Source organism: Megalops cyprinoides, chromosome 23, assembly GCF_013368585.1.
Source record: "Megalops cyprinoides isolate fMegCyp1 chromosome 23, fMegCyp1.pri, whole genome shotgun sequence".
Classification (NCBI taxonomy): Eukaryota; Metazoa; Chordata; class Actinopteri; order Elopiformes; family Megalopidae; genus Megalops; species Megalops cyprinoides.
Genome location: NC_050605.1, coordinates 24,055,950 through 24,079,658, shown reverse-complemented (window position 1 = coordinate 24,079,658; position 23,709 = coordinate 24,055,950). Strand labels below are relative to the sequence as shown.

The window sequence follows — 23,709 nt, the reverse complement described above, 5'->3', positions numbered from 1 at the left end:
GTGGTTATAAAATACATTTTTAAAGTGTGCGTACACCCGTCGTTTCATGCATGTAAACGTTACAACAGCACATACAGAAGTATTCCTTCTTTATTGCTCTCGAGTCGAGCTCACCGTAAAGCCGCATCTAGCTTGCCTGCTACTACATGAGTGACGCTGTTTACAGTTACCCAAAGAGCTGTTGTGAAACTAGAAACAGCTCATAATATTTTCAGTGAGTTAGATGCACGCTGCTTTTAAGCAATGTCATTGTTTTCCTGATTCTTTCGACACCGTTAGTTATGTTGACTAAAGTCGTAGGAAGCCTCGGAGCTGCCAAAATGTCAAGCACCTACGGTAATATTTCCCACCTAATGTCTTAAAAATGTATTTGTTCTACTACTGGATTATGTATATACTTTGTGCTTTGTGGTGTTAGTTAATACCGTAATGATTCTTACACTGCATTATGAAAAATACAAGCCAAAAATCGTACGGAACCTGAGAAGTTGCCTACACGTCACCGACGGACATAAGTTGTTCACTCGAATTGAAGAAAAACAAGGGGATCGGCGCTCGCATCGGGTGGAATTTACGGACGTGCGGCTCCGCCAATCAGAGCCGCGGCGTAAGAAGCGCACCACTCGCCGGAGCCACTGGCGGACGCGTCCCGGACATTTACACCGGAGCTCTCACGGAGCGGCGGGACAGGGCGTTCTGTGCCCGAAGCACATCCCCAAAAGCCACGACCATTGGACGCCGCGTATTTCTGCTGATGCAAGCAACAAAAAAGAAACAGAAAAACTCATAGGTGTGGCTTTCTGTCGTTTGCACTCCAGAGTAGCGAGGAAAAATTGGTAACTGAAAACATACGCATGCTCTGAAATGAAGCAGTTTGCTCTCTAACTGAGAAGTGTGCAGTGCTTTGCTGGATCAAGTCAAGGATCATTTCGAACTTTTACATGCACAATTATACTGTGTCACGTTGCTTTCTTTAATATATAGTTAAACATTTTTGAAAGTGAGGGCGGTTAAGCTGGCAGCCCTTCTAACACTATTTTTTACTGAACACCAAAAAGGAGTCAGTTCATTGTAGTGCAATCAGTCAACAGTGTTGTCAAACCGAGGCGTATTTTGAGTCATTCGAGAAAAAGTAGATACGAGTAGTTTCATATCGAAAGTATGTAGGCTATGGAGAAAAACAGGCGGGTCAGAGATTCGGCCATTGACTATCAGTGATTTTTCCCCATCAGATGATTGTGTATAAGCTGTGCAGCCAATTCTTTACGCTGAACAGAACATCAATATATTATCTGTATTGCATTTTTATATTGCAATTTAAGTAAACAAAAACTGATTCAACGCTGAGAAACTACATCCAGTTTCTTTTCTTCAGCGTATCACGAAGTCTAATTGGATTTACATGTTTGTTGTTACTAATTCATATGTGGCTTTTGAAGCATTTCCGGTTAAAACAACGACACAAAGATATGGTATTGTAGTAAGTCAGATATGACTTGCAGGGCAGTATGGTAAGTCTCATCGCAGATATGGAATGGAAATGCAACTTGTGTTAATGGACCAGTAGGTGACACCCTTTCCACCTTTAAACACGTTCAAATTTGTATTTCAAAATATAAAAAACAATTTTATTATAGTCTAAAATTCTGCCGAGAGGAATGTGGTGTGCATGTCAGCTACATAAAACCACTGCAGTGCCATCCTCCAAACGGCGCGGGGTTGGTTACTCCAAACACAAGGTGCCAGTCATGCAGCCAGCCAAAAGAAGAGATTTTGGAGCTCGGGATGACCAAGGTAAGTAAAAAAAAACAAAAAAAAAAACAGACTTTAATAACTATGCAAAGTAATTGTACATTTAGTTATTTAGCAGACACTCTTATCTGAATTAGCCTACAAAAGAGCATCTAATAAAGTGTAATGACACAGCCTGACAGGGCTAAGATGGGGTTAAGGCTGTGTTTTATAAGGTGGGGCATGCAGTGTATGCAACATGGCATCATGGATCTGACAGGTCTATGATACCATGCAGAGCGGCTTTCCTGTGCCCCGGTCATGCATTGCCATGCAACCGAATCCAGCACAGCATCGCCTCAACTAATGCCGCTGCATCTTCCCACAGAAATTTCAGTGTGAAAACCTTTTGTGAAGCACAGAGGGTTAGCAGATTTTCCCCAGAGTACCTCATTTCAGTCCTGTATTCTGTTTCTCCCACCCAGTGGGACAGTTTTAGCCAAAAACAACCTTTTTCATTACTTTCATTACTCTAGCTACTCTTTATCTTTGATGGACAGACTTTGCCCCTCCCCGTACCCCTCCCTGGTACCCCTCCCCCTCATTCCTATTGGATATTGTACTTTAGGTTTAGGGAAGCTATGCTCCTCAGCTGTGGCAGTGCCCTGGTGTGGTTTTGCAGCCCTGCACCTGTGGGCTGTCTGTGTTTCAGACCTTTTCTCATGCCATTGTCTGTGCCACTCTCATAATGCATCTTACACCACATTTCAGCCTTTTATGGCACCTCTTACGCATGGGATCTCAGAAAAGCAAACAGTATTCTAGTTCCAAACGGGCAAAGAAAGACCTGAATGAGCTAAAAGGCAGAATCAGTCAATGTGACCAGTGAGTTGTTCAGCAGCCAATTTTTCCCCAGAGTAACTTGCAAAAAGTGTTTTTTTTTTTTTTTACATTTTCTGTATTTACACAGCTAGATATTTTTAGTGAGGCAATTTGGGTTAAGTACTTTGCCCAAGAGTACAACTGCAGTGCCCCACCTGGGAAATGAACTGGCAACCTTAGGGTTATGACCCCTGCTCCTTCCCACAATGCCTCACTGTTGTGACAGGGTCTTCACTCTTCTCCTTAAACCTGCAATTCCAGAACAGGAAACGGACATTTAGACATTTGACAAAAAACCAGCAGCACCTTAACCATGTGCAGTGGCAAAGCTGGAAGGTATGTTGCCTGGCCCCCTGTAAACAATCAGTTTAGCTGCCTAATGCCACTGCTAAACAGTTCAGCACTGTTGTTTTGGACAGCGAGGCTTGAACCCCGCACTTCCAGATATGATCTTAGGAGCCTCAGCCTGAGCCAAAACAGACAGACTCTCTGCCAATGTGTTCCTCATCGATGGGAATGTGTGTCCCAGGGCCAACGGAGAGGCCCGTTGAAAACTCCCGCGAAAAGCTGAGAGAGGCGAAGAGACACAGTTGTGTGGGGTGTGAGTGGACAGGGGCCGGCCAATCAGATGGCACAACCCCGCGACACACCTCCGCTCACAACATAAAAGGCAAACAGGTAGATACTGATCACCTACCGCCTTCTGTGTAGGACGGTCAGATTCTGGGCTTATTACCTCCAAGGGATGGCTGTGCAGACAGACGGCTCCCCCTGCTCCCTGTAAAGATGCTCATCCAGGAACCAGTGAAAGGGAGTGTTGAGTCAGGGGAAATGTTTTGTTTTGCGCCTGGAGCATCATGAAAAATCTCGACACACAGCCTGCTCCTTCAGGGTTAAACCTGTGACAACCAGCAGGTGAGGACCTCGGCTTGCTGTTGGACTCGGTCCTGAGTGAGCTGTCTGTACTAGGACTCGTGTGCCCATGGAGTGAGTGATTGAACTAATAAATAATATGTTATATAGCCCTGCAATAAGCAGCATCATACTGAAAATACAAAAGAGCTTCCATGATAATCAGTGTTTGATGGTAATGAATGTAACGTTGGGAATAATGGGCGCCAGCATGGAGATCCACCTGAAAACCACATTCTTGCTTAAATACGAGGTGTAAATATAACTGATGCAACTGTTTTAACAATCAAAGCTTCAGCAACAACTAGTGTTAGTGCATAAATATGTGCAGCAATTTATGCAAATGAGAGAGAGGCAAAGCCAAGGCCTGTCAGATTGTAGGTTAAATTGTATGTGCGAGTACAACACTGGAGCTCTGCTATTGCACTGAAGATAGAAGCTGGTTGCACAGACCATCAGCCGTGAGTCCATGCGTTCGCTACAGTGAGGAAAGAATGTCATCAGTATGTGGTAACTGATCTGTATTTGTCATGGTCTGTGCCAGCTATTTTCCTTTTGGCTTCAGAAAGTGCAGTTCAGCACGGCATGGCTCAGCGTTCGCCCTCCTCCACACGTCCGCCCCTGTCCCGCACGTGCTCCGGCCTGCTGGGAGGGGCGGCAGCTGTGACACTGCACATTGTGTTCCTGATGATGTCATTGCCAGGCAGTTCAGTACTGCTGAGTCAGCATGAGGCCTCTGTGACATCACCAGCAGGGCCAATGGGAGAGGGACTGTGGGCTGTCTGACAGCCAGCGCTGTGAGTAATCTCTACGTGGAGAGGCAGACGCCCTGCACGTACCAGACTGATATCAGCCATATCTGTTTATGAAATCCAGTGACCTGGGAGTACATATGTTTATCTGATTTTGGATAAGAGGAGTTTTACCTGAATCATTCCCTTCAGTATCAGCTGAATATGTACACAGTGTAGAACAGTATGCACGACAGTTCAACCAGCAATACATACTCACATGACAGCCATATGCAAAGATATGACCTGACTTACAAGCCTCAGAAAAATGTTAGGATGCAGAAGAAGACAACAATGACAAAATGGTTCACATCTCTATCAGGAAGACACTGGCCACAGGATCTTAGCTCACTGTTTTTAAATCAATGGTGAATCAATTGTGAATTCAGTTCAAACTTACAGTTTCCCTCCAAGCACATGATCAAGCTAATATTTGTTATAATAGCTGTTGTATGAAGATCTAAGTAGCAGGTACCAAGTAGCACAGCACACTCCTGACACAGTGAGGGTACGCAGGGGTAGGACTGAACCAAGACACAGCCTCTTTTTGGGAGTGTCCAGTCCTGCGTAGACCTCTGAAACTTGTGAATGGCATTGGACTACAGTCCTTTTTTTACAAGTTCAAAACAGAAGAAATTGCAATAACATTGCAGGGTTTGTGACAGAAATACACTAAGTTGGCAATGAGGTCCCCATAACCACTGCCACGCTGTGTACCACTTTCTCCCCCGGAGAACATTCTGTCACCCGTACTGGGGATGACTTTTGCCAAGGAAAAGTACTGTCTATTGTAACAAATGAAAGAAAACAGATGCAATGTAGTCCAAAATTAAGTTCATAATATTATTTCACATTGCTAATTTTCTTACGAGATGCTTTTACATAGCTCACATTTTCCTTTACACACTGTACCTGTGAAGTTTCCATCATGTGAGCACCAAACACACACTATGTAAGTCAATCACGTATTCACTTAGAACCACAAGTTGCTCTCTCCAAACCAGTGCTTCTTTCTCTGGTCTTTCAGCCGTTATTTTGGTGAGAACACCTCATTCGAAAGCCACACTGAAAAACCAGACTGTGGCAGACTGCGTCGTCTGGCCGAGATAAAAATGATACACATCTACAGCAGCTATCATTCTTAGTAAGTTCTGAAAACTGGCTATTTTATTTGAGGAAAAAAAGAGACAAAAATTACAATAACCAATGAAACCCTTTCAGTGCAAGACGTTTCCTGGTGTGTAAATGGCCATTAGAGTACTACTTCCCTTCTCAGCATTTTTTAACAGGAGCATATAAGGAGGAGGTAAGCGCTGGAATAGTTCTGTTGTGTTGTATTTGTGACCTGGGCTGGTTAGATCTGTGACCTGCTAGAGTCCTACAAGCAGTTCATATTCAATATTTTTCATAAATGGCTTAAAAGGATGTATGTGTAAATTGCTCAGGTCCAGAGTGGTGCATTGCCCTTGGTGCTGTGTTATTCCATGCAAAGGCTTCCTAACTCATAAAACTACAATCACCAGCAAGGAAAGCTCAGACAGGTACACTGTAAGGTGCGTGGGGATCACAGGTGAGGCAGCGGCAGAGCTGATAACATGCCTGCAGTTACAGGGAGGCAGCATGGCAGTAGATGATTACATCACACAGTAATGTCCAATGTGTACTGTGTTTTAACCATATGGACCTGATGTGTGTAAATCTGAAGCAGCGGTTAGATCATTATGAATCATCTGTATGTTTAGGTTAGAGGCAGGCTTACCTCCAGCTGAGGGTAGGCCCCGGTCATGCGGGCCTGAGGCAGTCTGAGGTCTGTGGATGGGGAGACGGCAGGAGCACACCTGCAGCTTCAGCGGGCCGCAGGTGTGCAGTCTCCCTCCTGTCCTGCTCTCTCTCTGGCCTCCCCTCCGCTCAGGGTCCTTGCTGTGCTGCTCGGAGGCTGGTAGTGACCCGTTCCTGTAGCGGTCTGCTGAGTCTGGGGTTCTGTCACCGATGAAGGAAAAACCTTCAAAACTGCTGAAAAAGTGATTTTAAAAACGTGACAAACCCTCCATGTGTTGCTGGAGTACACCCTTTATTTCTGCTTTCTCTGGGTAAACCTGCACAGAAGGGGAATCAAAGCTATGAGAGGCGATAACGGTTGGAGACCCTTCTGTTCTGCTGTATGTACACATCTACCCTGCTGAGCATACAGACTGGCGGTGGTGCTAGCGGTTACAGCGTGCGTCTGGCCCTGTCTGCCCTTTCTGCACGGATAAAATGGCACATACACATGATGTCACACACAGAATGCTGATGGAGACGGTTCGAGCACAGCCTGTCTTCTCGGCGGCTGTATCTCTTCACATTGTGGGGCGCAGAATGTAAACATGAGGTTTCCATGGCTAACCGCCGCCGTGTGAGGAAGGAGAGGGCACGGCGCGTCTCCAATCCGTGTGCAGCTGGATTCCGGGAAGTTCCATCTGCGGTGCACGCAGTTCACACACTTCTGATGAATGACAAACAACCACTCATTTCTTCGGTGACATTTCTGACTCATTACGCTGAAAACGCGAATCTGCATATCAGTATAGGAAGTAAAACTTAGAGAGGAAAAAACAGAAGTGCTAATTCCAGGAGCTGTGAGAAAAGGAAAGCGTTAAAAAAGTCACACTTTTTTCTCTTCAAAGTTCATCTGAACAGAGATATGAAGCTCCTGCTCCTAAACTGCCTGGTCTCTTACACCAGCTGCAATTTATGAGAACTTCTGTCTTATTCTTGTGTTAAAATAATATCCATGACAATGAAGCTAAGCAAACAATACATGGTCACCAGAAACTCCTCCAATAAATCTCTCCTGCTGGAAGGCACGCCAGTTTATGCTCTCCCGATATTTGCGCTGATTTTGTTTTACATCAGATCCCACACATTTCACCTCCTGCCATGTGAAAGACAGAAAAGAGGAATTTTATACAGTCAGGAGCATCATCTCGAAAAACACATTTTGGGGAAACTAGTCATGAGGTTCCTGCGCGTGTACAGAGCATGAAGGGAGATGCAAACATATAAAAAAGAGGCAGATGGCCGAAAAGCAAGGCATTCTGCTGTGTGATGTGACCCATTTTGATGACCACACCTAATTACCTCCTGCTTACAGTGTGTGCTCTTAGTTCTAATTGTCACAGATTTGATGCATTCATGCATTCGAGACCTGGAAGTGGTGCATTATGGGTTGTGATTTTGAATTGATGCGCTTTCATAATTCTGACAGAAAATGCAAATTCAGCAAGTTCTACAACACAAAGTAAAAATGATAAACACCGTCATATGTGAAACAGTTTCAAAGCTACTCACCAGTTCAAATAACTACTCTCACTGTACCTTGAAAACAGGAGGTTGCAAGATCCTTCTGATATCACTGAACAAAGGCTAACACAGAGAAAAGCTCCACAAAGAAAGGGAAAGGCTCTACTTCTGTGCCTCTCAGAGGATATTTTTGAGAATCAAAACTGTTAGAATTTCTTTTATGTCTAACAGTATCTTACTATCTTACTATTCTGCATGGTTCATTGCTCTCTTTCAAATAAAAATGGGTTCATAGTGACAATGGTCATGGTTTGAGGATATCTTTTAAAAACTGTGCTTTGGTACAAGATGTGTCTACATTTTGTGAAGTTAATACCCAAGGAGTCACAAACCAGCAGCAATGACACCAGAGAGCAGGCCTCTCTGGTCAAGCAGTTAAACCGCATAGAGCGCCCTCTCACACTCCTCACAATTAAAAAACAATTATTAATAACATAAACAGAAAAGAGATCTTGATGATATTTTAATATCGGTCTTCAGAAATATTAATTTAACATTTATTTGTGACTCCACACTTTGACAAACAGGGGATTAACACCTCTCAAAGTAAGCTGCCTTTTGAAAACCGCCGTGGACAACAGTGTATTTCAAACCAATACCTTTCTCTTGGCTATGCGGTGAAATCGATAAGACAACTGCAATTCATGGTAAAGGCAATAGAAATAGGTTACTTTTCCTGTAAAGCCATAGTCCCTACAGTTCATAGAAAACCTCAAGTTCCTCTCCACACTTCCTCCACTGACCACAACTGCCGTCAACAGAAAATTTCTTCGTGCCACTTTGCCAACCTGTTAAGAACATGATTAAAACCACAACTAAATGTAAATTTAAATATTTAAGAATACCCCTCTCTGTAACATCTTTATAAACGTTTTATCCTCAGCTGTCTATGAAAATAAGTTTAATAAGGAATGGAATATAATCCTAGAGAGATGCAGCTGTATAACTGATGAGTGTTTTGTATTGTGCCAATAAACACCGGGCTCTTGGCAGGTTGAGCTCTGCAGAACTGAACGATCTGTAGAAAACGCTGTTTTTCAGTGGAGTAGTGATAGGAGAAATGCTTCAGACACAATGAGTGAAAACATTTCTGTTACTGTGGGTCAGTCATTTCCTCTGAATGCAGCCTTAACATCAATGCAGTCCAGGGGAAGGTAGCTCAGTTTGTGTTAAAAGCATTGGTTTGCAGTTTCCTGTCCTGGCGTGAGAAGCGTGCAGTGGGTCGCGTGTGGATTGTCCTCTGTGCTGAGACAGGGTGCTGACCAGCATGTGGTGACAGTCACGACACCACGGGCAGCAGCGCGGCTGTCACAGATTCATTAACGTCACACAACTTCCTGCTGCTCTTCTCACATTCCTCTGTTTGTGACATGATGACTGTGTCACACAGGTTTCAAATAAAAAACCTTTTTCTCACATGATTTCACACCTATTCATTTGCAAATTAATGAAATTTAGGTTACATTTGATTAAACTGAGATTCAACAGATGCCTTAGTACACAGGGGTTTAAACCATTTTGTTAATCTTGAATATTTGCATAAAAGACCCCCGTCCACACCCAGAAGAAGGAGCTAAGATAACACTCCTTTCATACCACAATTACATTTACATTTATTCATTTGATAGACACTTTAGCAAAGGTACAGAAGTTAATATATTAAGGATAAAAGAATAACCACATACAGAAAATTGCAGACCACTTTTGAATGAAAGTCTCAATGGCTCACGGTGTTACAGTAATGAGTGTCAGTGCCATCACAGTGTGAGAGGTGAGAGAGAGCAGTTTGCTGCTCAGACCCGCTGGAGGTTCAGAGATTCATCAGCACTTTCGGGGGACTGTTCTCAGTGCATGCTGTGACTTTCCAGGGTCCGTCAAATGACAAAAACACAAGGGTGAAAGGAGACTGCGTGACTTCAGCTCAGACAAAAATACAAATATATCTGCAGGTTAAAATTAGAACAGGGCTAATTTTATGACAAGCGAAATAATGAGAAGAAAAGAGTCACGAAAGAGGTAATGTTTATAACTGGCAGTATTAACAGCAGTATGGCAGGCGGACCCACACATGACTTCATGTTTGGCATTTCCTAAGAGAACAAAAATTCACAAATTTCTTTTTTTTGGGGGGGAAATGTAATTTCCCATCTGTTTTGCTTCAATTGAAATGAATTTTAACAGGGGTGTAAAAAAGCTCTTTAGCCCTGACTTTGTTTAATCCATCACTGAGTGATGCTGGCTGATAAAGAGACCGGCCAACCAGCACCTGATATGAACAGAAGTGTTGGAAACAGCGTGTAGTTTTAATGCAGTGTGGGAACATCAAGCGTGGATTTGCATCTCAGGTTTACTCGCCAGTACTCTCGGCTCTTACAGCCTGCATGGCTGTGCTCGGCGCCCTCATCCTGCGATCAGCAGCTGACGGACTGCGCTGATGCATGATGGGAAACCCTGCTCTGCCCGTTCCTCACTGAGATTACACGGGCAATGATTTACCCCTGCTGACCAAACGTGCATGACAAAAGATGTCAACAAGCTGAACCCTAAAGCACCTTCTTCCTGTTTGGTCTGCAGAAACTCTGTGCCTTGCTGTGAGCTAATGAAATGATTTATTATTTATTATTATTATATTAACAAATTGATTTAAAATGAAATAAAGTCATTTATGCTGTGTTTTTGTTTACTTAGCCTCTTTCACTTTTGAAGTCTCTGTCAAACTGGTCCTGGTTTCTTATTGGATCACGTGTCTGTCTGGTTTCCGTGGTTTCCCCCTGGGGTCGACGACATGCGTCTGCTGGGAAAACGTGGTTTGAATAACGCAAAACGAACTCCTGAGGCGAGTTGCTGGCACTGATCACAAACAGCAACATGTGTTTTTGTGTAGGTAACACAGAGGCAGCTGGGAAGTGTGGCACGCTACGAGGCAGAAAAAAAAACATGCATACACACCGAAAAACAGCGCGGCATGCTGACGATGTCAAGAATGGTCCCTCACTGGCAGGGCTGTCAGAGAAGCACACTGAAATTCCACAGTAGCATAGAGAAGCAGGGCTTCAGCATGACACCGCACAACCCCCCACCCCCTCGCTCAGGCCTGACACACCCTCACCCTGCTGGCCCTCTCTGGCCCCTGCACCAGCAGGCTCCAGCAGCTGTCCCCATGCCTGACATACTGCTCCGGCTGGCCAGCCCAAACCACACCACTGAAGTGCTTCCAGCTCCAGCCCTGGAATCTTCTGTCTGTCTGGAGGAAAGGATCCCAGAAATGTGACCTACATTAGGGGAGAGGGGGTGTCCCTCTCTGTCCCCTTTATTCAGCAGCATGTGTGCCCGGGGGTCTGGCCTCACAGCTGCCAGGGCCTGATGGGAGAGAGAGTGTGCTCGGGCCACCAGACTGCTGGCGTTCGGGGGAGAGCCGTGCTCTGGGACACTCACTTTGGTTTAACTGCTGGTGTTAACACTTGTGTTCACATCCAGCGTCGGTCATGACTGGGAGGCGTTGCCACAGGACAGACTTAGGGCTGGGGGAAATCTGCAGGGTCAAAGGGCACGGGGGTCGAGCTAACCTCACGCCCTGCGAGTGATTCGTCTCCCCGGGGTGACAGGGCGCTGCGGCCGGCTGATTAGTAACGGCAGAGAGGGTCACGGCGTACCCGCTCCCTGGTGAATGAGTGCAGGAAAAATGTTTTTGTGTCCTTTGCACTAAGGAAGCACTGGAGCGCCGCTCTGGAAGAGGCCTGCAGGGTCACCAGGCCACGGAGTCCCTGTGGATGTGACGGAGGTGCGGCAGAGACAGGGATCCAAACAGGCCCTTAATGAGAGAGAGAGTGCAGCCAGACCTTCTGCTTCACACAGCTCTGCGGAGGAGTGTTTGGACGCCAGAGTGGCCGAGGTAGCTGGGGGAACAGCCGCTGTTTCAGCTGCTACAGCCCCTCAGCTATTCCGGGACGCCGGGTGGGGTGCCCGGGGTCAGCTGCTCTGACGCGGTTTGCCCCCACCCCCCCACACACCTGTTCGGACACACGTATCTGCTTTCAGACAGGCAGATGAGCCCTCAGTGGGACCTGGCTGCACAGGTGGGGCTGCGGGACCCTTCACCTGGCCTCGGGAGGGTGCACCTGGTTCTGGCTGTGAGGGGCTTCTCTCCCTGCAAGCCTCCCCAGGGTGAGATGTCGAAACGAATGTGAAGGGCTGAAAGATACTGTAGCCGAACTGAAAGGCTTTTATTATGAGCTGTGAGCGTGCGCACTTACTACCTCCTTCAGTGTCATTCAGGTAACCAAGCCATCTCTCACTGGAGACAAAGCCAGGGAGCAGCTGGATGGGTTCGGTCAAACAGGGCTGTGGCTGGCTGTGGGTTTCTAGTAACTGAATTAAATCGGTTGGGTCCAAAGTACACTGATGCACCAGTGCTTTGGCATGTCAGAAAAGGCCACCTAACTCTTCTTGAATGCTGAGGCTGAGGGGAACATCATGGTTGGCCTGGCGACATGTCAGCTGTACTGTAGTGAGCGCCAGAGTTTAACTTCTGCTATGCAGGAGCCTGCAGTCTCTGTTAGAACGTGCATGTTCAGCAACATCAAAACCCCTTTTGAAGTAGGGAGTCCCTCTGCAGATCTCCACATTAAAGCAGCGCGCTCTCTGAGCTGCACACAGCCGCCTCTGTACTCTGCAGCCGCGGGGAATCTCGGGGTTCCCCATCCGCCTAAAAACGGGGGGACAAACCCGAGCAGCGAGGTGCACATCGCGCCCAGCCCCGCGGAGACGAAAATGGCTGCTGCCCCTCTCCTGCTCCCCTGGGATTCCTCTCAGTTCTGGGCTTGTTGTTTTTGGGACATCCACAAGAATTTTAGGCCTTTTGAAGAGAAATATAATTGAGTGGTAATTTGAGACGTTTTCCTTTTTCTTCTCATTTTCCCCCTGTGGTTAGCTCAGTAGTTAGGGAAAAATATGAGTTCAAAGTCAAACACTGCAGTAGGTAGGCAGATATTTTCTCTGATTGCGGTATGACCAAAAAAGTAAGTTTAAGAGACTTTGAACTTCAGAGCAGGACAAACAATAGTGTTAAAATTCTGACATGCAGGGAAGGAAAAGAAAGATCTGTAATGGAGGCAGAAAATCAGGGGAGAAAGGAGCTGGTGATGGGAGAGCCATAACCACAGAGCACTTCATTACAAATCCACAGTTTCTGATCGAATGTTTCATTCAGCCCTGCCTCATGTAAAGTACAGTTATATTAGAATCACATACCTACATGTACTGTAGATATTTCAGTTTCTCTGCTTCTATACTTACATTTTTACACTTTCTTCACACCTCTCTGTCCCACTCGTGATCAGAGTTTCACTTGTTTCTGCACGCAAGGTGACAGCATCCACACGGATTTCAAACCTGTACAGGTGGCTGAGATGCAACCGGTGTTCTCTAACACAGAGGCTTCTGGGTAATTTTCAACATGTCACTATGCAAAATGCATACCACTTCACAGAGAAAGAAAACACTATCAAAAAGCAATAGAAGAAAAGTGATCTCATTGTCACACATTCATCACAACAACATCTGGTGTCTTATTTCAGGACTGCACAGACTAATTGTGATCAGTTAGGTACATGTTGAGACAGAATAAATTTAGAGTATCCCCTGCCAAAAAGTAGAAAAATAAATAAACCCAAAAAAAAGATCATATCAATTGCTTGAAAATACAGTGTTGTTTGATAATATATTCCATAAAAATGTGACCTGCCCATTTTGTGTGGAATTATGCTCTGAAGCTCACCTTCCTTCCTGCTGGAATCCTGTTTCTGTACCTCTCAGTCTGGATAATGTGATTATATAAAATAACGTGGATTTTCAAAGGCTTCTGTTGAAATTATACAGCTCTTTCCATTGCACGTCATCATTACTCACACAGTAACCTCCCCTCCAAAGGAATTCTGCAGCTAATTTGCTGGTGAGAGAAAAAATAATGATTTGAATGGAGCAAATGGATTTCAAATTGCACCAAGCTGCCTGGGTCTAAGGAAGGAAAATAAGAGTATTTAAGCATGGGGTAATTTTAAAGGAATATCCTACTGACAGCCCTGGCACTCAACACTAAATAAACTGCACCGTGTACCATAACTCTGACTATTCCTTGTTGAATTTCTATAATACTCCATTACACCCTGTCATAGTTGTTTTAGTGTTTCTATTTGCTTAACCATAGTTATAAATCATCTACAGATTAGTTCTTCCAGCACATTTTTGCTGCTATTTTAAACTGAAAGCCCAGGAATGCAATGGATAACAAACTCCATTCCCTCCCGGTATTCTTCACACAGTGGCAATAAACACACTCCGAAGACACCATGCCTTCAGCCTGTAGCTATGGGACATTTTTAAACAGACTTTATTTAGGACCCACTTTTTAAACATTACATTCCTTTAAAAGTTTAATCGACTTCCATTGAATCCTGTGTCTGTTTTGTGTGCTTTGACTGTGTCGGTCCCCACAGTCTCCTGCTGTTTCTGCTCACGCATCCCTTATGTCCACGCAATACAAGTGTTTTGTTTTAGAGCAGACTTTGCAAACATGATACTTGTGAAACATTTGATCAATTTACATAAAATCCTTCTTCTGTTCTTTACTCTTCATTTCACATTTTTTTATTTCTTTTTTTTTTTTACCACAAATACACCCATTCACTTTTACAATTTTTTGTAGCTTTGTATGTGTTGGCAACTGTTATTACATTTGTGACAACATTCTGCATAATTCTACAAATTCTGCACCCTGCTCTGCTACTGAAATCCATCTTCATTTCAATTTTTCATCTCCATCTCCTCTTAATTGTTTTGATTTGAATTTTTGAATTTTTTGTAATTTGAGCATACGTTTCCATATCACAGTTACCACCCACACGCTGACATAAATCTTTAAAACTGATGTTGAAGGCGGACACATAAATATGTGGCAAGGTGACAGCAGCTGCCGCGAGTGGGAGTTGAGAGAGAGAGAGAGAGATGCGTCAGGCCCTGTACCCAGAGCTCACATCAGAAGACATATTCAGGTCAGACCAAAAGGCCAGGAAGCTCGCTGGAGCCCACTCAATTTCACTTCTGTAGACGAGCAAAACAACAGAGAGTGAGGCATCCGTGCACCCTGGTCCCGGCTGGAGGGGCCTCCCCCCCCCCCCCCCCTTCGCTCCTGCAGCCTCGGCCTGCACTGTGCAGACTCTCCTAAGCGCCACACCGCACAGCGGGCCTGGCCTGTCCATCCTCTCTCTGCAGGTCACAGATCATTTTCGGGTGATGTTTGCCGTGACAGGTGGAGCGTGGAGAGGGGGACTCTCCGGCCCCTAGCTGGGCCCGCCGCCGTGTTGCCTGTGAGGGCGGAGCCTCCCCGATGATATCACTGCCCCTCGTCCACGCTGGCGGCCGTGTTCTTCATCACGGTGATGCGGGAGCTGCAGGGGGCGGCGGTCCGCACGTGGTCGGTTTGCGGCCGCAGGCGCTCCGCCACGATCCTCAGGATCTCCTCCACCTTGCGATCCATCAGCAGCACCTGCAACAGGGAAGGACAGGTGACCCCACTAAGGACCAGGCACCAGGCACGCTCAGTCTCAGCCATCCTCAGAGAAACCAAGAGAACTCTCTCTGAACCCTCAGCACAGTCTCCCTGATCAATGGAAAACGTTCACTTGAATTTCATGTTGAACTTCACAATACAAATACAACCAGAATGCAAGGCACAGAGACCCAGGCATTCAGCTACAGAGTAATCTCACATGCACACACAACAACACACAATACCGTAACACACCACTGTGATGTCATAGATACAATAACACAACTATGTAAAAGTGCACCAGGACTCACAGATGCAACACAAGCCTGGTCACAATCACAAATCCAAAATACAAAGAGCTGGCAGTTTGAGAACTCTCAATGTGGTGTGGTGCCTCACACCACAGACACATCTAACAAACCGGAGTGTAACCTGCTATGTGCTGCGCTAACGCCTACACGCAACAGCCAAACGAAACCAGGCACCGCCTCTCACCAACACCTCAAATGTCACATGTGACACAGAGCCCTCCCTGTGTCTCTGTCCAGCTCCTGCTGCTGAAACAGGAATATTCATCATCAATGCCTAAATATGAGTGAATGCACCTCACTGATTCATTTAGCCAAAAAACCTAACCCTCTGCAGCCAAAAACAAACTTAAAGTCTAACTTACTCATGATTACTTGATATCAAATGCAGGCAGATGCAGGCAGGGCTGGTGAAGAACCAAAATCAGATAAGAAGCAGCCATGGCTGAGACCCGCCACAGGAAACACCACCAAGAATTGAAACGCTGGCAAAAAGCGTTGACCATCACCCACCCCCCCCCCCCCCCCCAACAGGTGAAAGAAAACACCCTAACCACTGCAGGGGCCAACAGAGCAGTGTCACAAGGGGAACCGGGCAGATAGAGGCACCCGGCTCCTTCAGTGAGAAAATGCACTACACTCCTTCAGACACCGTGAGGCTGGGAACCCCGGTAAGCCAGGCAAGGACAGGAAGGAGGATGAACAGCCACCATGTATATATTCGCATGCATTTCAGAACTGCTTTCAACAAGCTCTGACTTCATCGGTTTCAGATTTCATCACTGACTGTCTATGTATTTTGCTGGTTACGAGTCCCACGGGTGAGACATTAATTTAATATTTAAGCTACACTCATCTCAAGAAAGGAACATGAAACACAAGGCTGGAGAAAGTACAGCATACACACCACATCAGAGCGCCACACTGATCTAGAGTTCACAAAGTGAACACAGTAGATTTCACTAACATAATCACCACTGATGTCAGACATATGATTAGAAGAACAGAATGTATGTAATGTAAGAACAGGCAACATGAAAAAGGAGACTTTCTCCAGCTCCTGCCCCTGACCACAGAGAGAGGTCTGGACATAAAGAAGAAAGCGGCCTCAGCGCCCAGCTTCAGCTAAATATAAATCGGCATCGTAAATGTGTCTGTAGTACTTCAGAGTCATCAACATTCCAGTGAAACGTCTTTTTTTCCAGGGATCAAAAATTCCTTTCATTTTCTCTGGCTGAACTGTCTGACCTACACAGACCCATGAAGACGAAGCAAAACAAAACGACACAGGAACAGCCATTCATCTCTCTCACATGCACTACGGCGTCTTTCTGAAGCTGCTCTCTCTGAAGCTTCTCTCACTGAAGCTGCTCTCTCTGAAGCTGCTCCTTCTGAAGCTGCTCCTTCTGAAGCTGCTTTCTATGAAGCTGCTCTCTCTGAAGCTGCTCTCTCTGAAGCTGCTCTCTCTCTCTCTGTGCTCACTACTGCTGCTGTTGTTGCAGGGAGGCAGCAGGTAAGAGGTTGGGCTGGGGGGGCAGGCGGAGGCCCCCTCAGTTGGGTTGGGCCCCGGCTGGCACCTGTGAAATTGGGGAGACAAGCTGCCACCCCAGCAGCACACAGACATGTGATATGAGGACAGGTGACTCCTCAGCTGTCCCCAGCAAATGGCATAGAGGAGTCAGTCTCCATGACACCCATGCACTCTGCCACTCCCAAAAAACACACACACACACACACGCACACACACTCCTGAGGGAGCCGGGCCTCTGTGTGAACGGCACAGTGGTCACGTTCTCACTGAAGTCACACAGAGGAACACCCTTCCTGGTTTACCTTTGCTCCCGATTGAGACATGACGTTGGTCTGCAAAACATCCTAACCCCAGAGTTAAACCTTTGCCTTAATTCCTGCTTGTTTCCACACTTAAAGGGTTATTCCTTTCCGGAGATCAGTATTGCTAAAAAAGCCAGCAAATCATCAATCCAACATCACTGGAAAGAGTTTCAAATAACCGTGAAACCAACAAACAAAAAACAAAACTGAAAAAAAAACTACCAAGGTCAATAACAGGGTGTAGCTGTGAGGTGTCAGGTGTTCCTCTGAGGACAGTTTTTCAGTCTCAAGGACTCACAGCGGTGACAGCGCCCAGCAGAGGCGACAGAAAGATCTTTTGTTCAGGGTACATCTGAGCTGTAAACAGGATGAACCCTGCGGAGGCCTTATTTGCACTGACAGGCCGTATAAACATCCAGAGACACAGCACTGTGAGCCGTAAAACAGAGAACTCACTTATCTGTCTCCCAGTGAGCAGACTAAGAGGTATCAATCTTGTGGGACGGCACTGTTGTAGGAGGGGGAATTGAGTGTGGCGCCAGGACTCCTGCTAGCATTAGCGTGTGAGAGAGTGGAGGGGAACAGCGTTAGCGTGTGAGAGAGTGGAGGGGAACAGCGTTAGCGTGAGAGAGAGCGGAGGGGAACAGCGTTAGCGTGAGAGAGTGGAGGGGAACAGTGTTAGCGTGTGAGAGAGTGGAGGGGAACAGTGTTAGCATGAGAGAGAGTGGAGGGGAACAGCGTTAGCGTGTGAGAGAGAGGGGAACAGTGTTAGCGTGAGAGAGAGTGGAGGGGAACAGCACAGTCAGTGACTGAGGAGCCAGGCCTCCTCTGAAAGAGAGGCTGTTATACGTGACTGCCACTGAGTGCAGAGTGGGGGATTCTGGGTAATCAGGAAACAGCCCCACAGATCCAGTCTGCCTGCAGCTGTTTGTTGGTCTTTTTATGTTTATGTTTCTCAGATTTGGGCAGTAGCTCACGCACACACAGTCTGCAGTATCAGCCTGGCTCCACTGTGATTTCACTTTGCACTGTGTGTGTGTGTGTGTGTGTGTTTGTGAGAGAGGGAGAGAGAGTGTGACTGACCGAATGTGTGTATGTCTGCCCGTCTGCCGGTCTGTCTGTCTGGTTGTGTGAGCCCTTCGACTCACGCAACTGCTGGGTACATGTGACATTTTAGTCTCAACCCGAAGTCTAAAATCTGAATCTCAAAGCACTGCTCTCAGATAAAAGGCAGCTGGCTCAAAGATGCATGAGAGATATCACACATCAATGGCAGCAGAGCAGGGCATGCCTCTGTCCACATGTTCTTTTGTGAAAGTACCTGCTTTCTTTGTTTATGATTCTGAAACTGAAACGATTCATTCTGAAACCAGGAGTTGGCCTGCTGTCAGTTCACTACTGAGCGATATCAAAGAGCTGGCACCAGAGGCCTTTCTAGCAGGCATTAGAGGAGTTTCATACGATTCATAGCACAGCACCATCTGCTGGAAGAGAGCTAACGAGACTGAGGGCGTCACAGAAACGAATGCACTTCTCTTCATTAATTTTACAGGTGTATCCAGCACATGCTGTTCCAGTTTCAGACTCTGTTCCGGCTTCAGTCAGTGTTCCAGCGTCACTCTCTGTTCCCAGGCTGCAGACTCTGTTCCAGCTTCAGTCAGTGTTCCGGCTTCAGACTCTGTTCCAGCTTCAGACTCTGTTCCCAGGCTGCAGACTCTGTTCCAGCTTCAGTCAGTGTTCCGGCTTCAGACTCTGTTCCAGCTTCAGTCAGTGTTCCGGCTTCAGACTCTGTTCCAGCTTCAGACTCTGTTCCAGCTTCAGACTCTGTTCCCAGGCTGCAGACTCTGTTCCAGCTTCAGTCAGTGTTCCAGCTTCAGACTCTGTTCCCAGGCTGCAGACTCTGTTCCAGCTTCAGTCAGTGTTCCAGCTTCAGACTCTGTTCCCAGGCTGCAGAGTGCCATGCCAGCCCATGCTCTCTAGCGTTTATTTTACATACTATTGCATTACTACCCAAATATACATTTTAATCATGTGTTTGTCCTATTACATTGTGTTTATACTGAAAATGTGTTTGTTGCACCCCCTTTGTGCAAGTCTTCATTATTGCACAGTACAGTACTGGTGGAGTTATTCACTCCTCAGGAACTCTAGAACTCACTGGACTATGGCAACAGGCAAACAATACACTGTACAATAAATATATATTTCAGGGAGGAGCATCCTGACCCAGAATTCCCCAGCTTCATTGTGAAGGGCACACTGTAAAGGATTTCATATACATTCTGATTCCCAATTAGCTTGTTGCACTGAACTGGAAAATAATTTTCTTCATCCATTCATGTACTTATCTATGTGTGAAATATTGCATTTCTCCAATGACATGAGGGGGAGGTGATGTAATGGCTCTTTGCCACACAGATTTGCCACTAGTGAAGCAATGGGGATAGCTGAACCACTGTTTTCTAATCTGTAATAGCTTTTTACATGCCATTGACCCTGATAATAACATTTTAATTACAGCATTAGCATTTAATCATTAGTGTTCTCTCTTAATAAGCTCTTAATAAATGTTTTTTTCTTTCACTTGCCACATATGAAGAGCTAAAGGAGGCCTGAGAGTGGCAGATCAGCCATCCCTGATACAGTTTGAAAATCACATAATTCTACAGTGATGATAGCTGTTATCTGTGGGCAGGCTGCATAACAATGAGCTATTATGACTGGCAAGAGATAATTTATGCTGGTAATAAAATTCACAGGAATAATTTAAGATTCACAGAACTAACAAGGGTGGTAGTTTCACAGTGTCCTGGGGTGTGTAAATAAATGGATATCCCTGAATAGATACCAGATGAATGAAGTCACAATCTCTCCTTTGTTGGAGAGCAGAGTTGAACAGGACATTTGGGAGTTGGCAGCCTGATAGAACTCAAACTAACAAGCTGTGGAATGTCTTGGCATCCCTCAATAGAAATCGGTTTACATTAAAAAATAAGAATCCTGAACTTGGATGCCAATCGCTATCGCAGATGTGACGGTGGGGAAAACCGTGATGAAAAGGGACAGTGAAGCAGCGGCTGGGGTTTGAGGGTCGGGTCTGCTTTCACATGCGGGATCAGCACTTCTGTCTGCGTGACCCGGCCTGGCCGGTGCCCACTTCTCCCTGACCCCAGCTTCCACTGTTGCTCCATCACAGCGTCGGCCTGTCAGCGGCGCTTCCTGTGCCCTGCTCCCCGCGGGGTCAGGTCAGGTGAGCGGGAGAGAGAGGACGCCATCGCTGCTCATTGTGTTTCATTTCCCCTCGCAGATGGACGCTCTCGTCCCAGACCTCTCTGCACAATGAAGCAGCCACTCTTCTCAACAGCAAAGCAAACAGCAACCAACACACTGACCTGCAGTGCCAATACACTTCAGAGGAGATTACACTACATTATATCAAGTCAGCCCCTCCAGCGTCTTACAAAACAGGCTACAAAAGATAGAAATTACATATAACAGGGCTATATGAAGCACAGCACACACAGAAAATGACTGACAACATCTGAACACAAGTCAGTCCCTTACACAGTGCTACAATAAACAGGGCCAAGCTGAATAAAGAACAGGTGCTTCACCACAAATCTCAGCAGCCAGAATTACCGTAAAGTCCAAGAGAAGGAGAGTGAGTACTAGCGTTTAGGTGTAAGATTAGCTAAAACCTGGGTTTACTCCAAAGCACGAAAGGGAGAGGTCTGTTTTCCACCTATGCTAACTTGAGTTAGCATACAGGCTACAGTCTATTACATGACACGCTTCACCCAACACTGCATACAGCCCAATCACACAGATGACACAGCTGAAATGCTCTGGGTACCCTTCAGCAGTTCTCCAATCTCCACGGCGTTGTGTGCGTTACTGAGCGAGCGGCAGTCCTGGGAGGCGAGTGTGGAATTGCTATAGTTTTGGGATGTGAATGTGCATTGCAATGCTGGAAGGAGAGAGGATCCAAAACAAACGTGTCTATGCATCTGTAGGCTGGGGGAGAGCAGGGCTCTGATTTTTAAAAACTGCACTCGACCAACAGGAGACTGAGTTTGACACTGGCAGATACAGTATGCCCTTTGTGTTTGGGTGAAAAAGGGAGGGAGGGGCTCCTGTAGAGAGATTTGAGGGCGGTGGTGGGTGGGGGTGTTTTTAAAAGAGCAGGAAGCAGGGAGAGAGCACCTGACACACATGAGAAGGATCAGGGCCCCCGCCACGTGCTGCTAAACTGCTCCCAAAGCCCTTCCGGGGGGCAGCAGCCCGATAAACCCCTGCAGAGTGGACACCAGCTCAAAGACGCGTTTGTTCCTTTATATAGGGAGGTTCGGTCCCATTCATGCGTGTGTGTTTTTATGAATTTTTTTTTTCTATTTCCATTCCTCTGTTTTAAATCCCTCATTGTACCAGGCCCACAGAAAGGCCGAGCAGCTGGGGGTTTTTCATTGATTTGGTGGTGATTATGGTGGGGGTACTGCTGCAGAGCTACGCTCACTAATGCATGGGGCCAGCAACCATTTTCCTACAGAGATCTAACTAATTTCAGAAAGAAAGAGGTCTTTAATGCAATGGTATGCTGTAATGGGAAATATTTATTATTTGTGATATTTCCAATTTTATGCAAATCTGATTTGGAATCACCAAACGTTAGGCTCATCTCATCATGACAGCCTCAGTCACCTGCTTTTTATTGTGCTGGAATACGGCAGTGGAGTGGGGGCTCATTGGAGGATAGGCATTTACATCTGTTCATTTATCCAAAGTGACTTACAAGTGAGGCAGAGTACAACACAAGCAAAAGCCATACAATGAGTCACAGTATTAGATGTGCTGCACGGCCAAGTTTCAATAGTTGGCCAGATAAGGTAGAAGCTAGCTGGTAGAGACGGGTGTTTTCAGAGAGCAGGATAGGCACTCCACTGATGCCATCTGAACAACCAGAGGGCACCTGACCAATCGCAGGGTGCCTGAGAGTGGTAAGATGGGGAAACCCTGGCTGCCTTACCCACCCCTGTCCCTGACAGAATAACGCAGATTTGTTCCACTGCTGTGGGCTCCCGGTCACTTTCAGCCGATGACTGGCTGGTTTCTGGGCTCAAACCTGGGCTGTAGGGCCCAGATTGTACCCCAGATGAGCACCTTTCCAACTGACCCACTCAGGAGTCAGGAAAGAGTTTTAAAAGGAGTGTATACTGCAAACTTCAACTTGCAGGACGTGATATTGGAATAATTTGATCCCAGATGGTTGGTGGTGTAGCTGGGTTGGTCATTGTAAGGACTTGGGTAGGTGTGGACAGTTTCGCTTGGCTTAGATTCCTGAGTGAAGTGACACGGCCACTGCAGGCAGCAGAGAAAGCAAGGATGACAAAAACATGTCACAGATGGAACAGCTGCACTGTGACACCAGACCTCACCACTCAGCCAATCACGGCCCAGACAGCTGGCACTCACACGTCCCATTGGCCTGCACAATGGCCCACAAATGGTTAAGTCTCCTCAGCCCCCCCCCCACCCCCCCCGCCTCCAAAACTTCAAAACCTCATTCTGTAAGCGGCATTCCTAAGCACAGGAATCGACAAAGACTGTGGCCAGTGAAACTCAGCCGAGGACCCCAGACTGAGCATGTGGTCACCAGGATTTCTGCCTTTTTTAAAGGGCTCTGTAAATATTCAGCCAGTTGCCTTTTTCAACATTTGTCTCCAGCAGCTGTCACCCCCCTGCCCTGCCCCCCGCCCCTCCCCATGGTTTTATCAGCCCCAGTGCAGGGCCTGGGGGGGGACTGCAACAAGCCCCCATTCAAACTGTGCAGAGGAAGGTCCGAAAGATCGCTCCTACTGAGACACCAACATCGAGAAGAGTCTCTTCACATCCAACAATGTTTTTATTAAATCAATCATTTTTCATCTTACTCGGCACATTAAAATATGTTCATTCAATCAAACTGTTCTCCTCCCATTCTGTCAATACATGAGAGCAAATTATAAAAAGATCTATATATATTTGCTTGCTGTATTAAAATGCTTTATTTTTCGGACTCCACCAAATAATGAGCTAGAATCAAAAGGGCTGTTTGCTCTGAATGCTTAATTTAGATTAGATTATCATTTGTTAATTAGTATATTGACTCAAGGCATAAGACTATGTTTGCAAACACGTGGAGACATGTTCCAGCACAGAGGTTTACTCTGTCGCTCCTCCACACAGAGGCAACACACTCACGTGCTAAAAATGGGGAAGGACAGGCCCCGGCCGTCAGCTGACTGTGACAAGTGTTGTAAGACAAATGGTCACGCGTTGACATATTCGCTGTCTCTGAAAGGCCTGACTCTGAGGCCACTGAGGGCCA

At 46.2% G+C, this 23,709-nt stretch overlaps 1 protein-coding gene across 1 annotated transcript in view; it reads right to left on the bottom strand.

The window, feature by feature from the left end:
- Positions 1 to 15,048: 15,048 nt before the first annotated feature.
- Positions 15,049 to 23,709, bottom strand: part of kcnq1.2 (potassium voltage-gated channel, KQT-like subfamily, member 1.2) — a 128,264-nt gene continuing 119,603 nt past the window's right edge. Inside the window, exon 17 of the mRNA XM_036518516.1 lies at positions 15,049 to 15,201. Coding sequence (XP_036374409.1) covers positions 15,049 to 15,201 — 153 coding nt within the window. The remainder of the gene's footprint in view (positions 15,202 to 23,709) is intronic.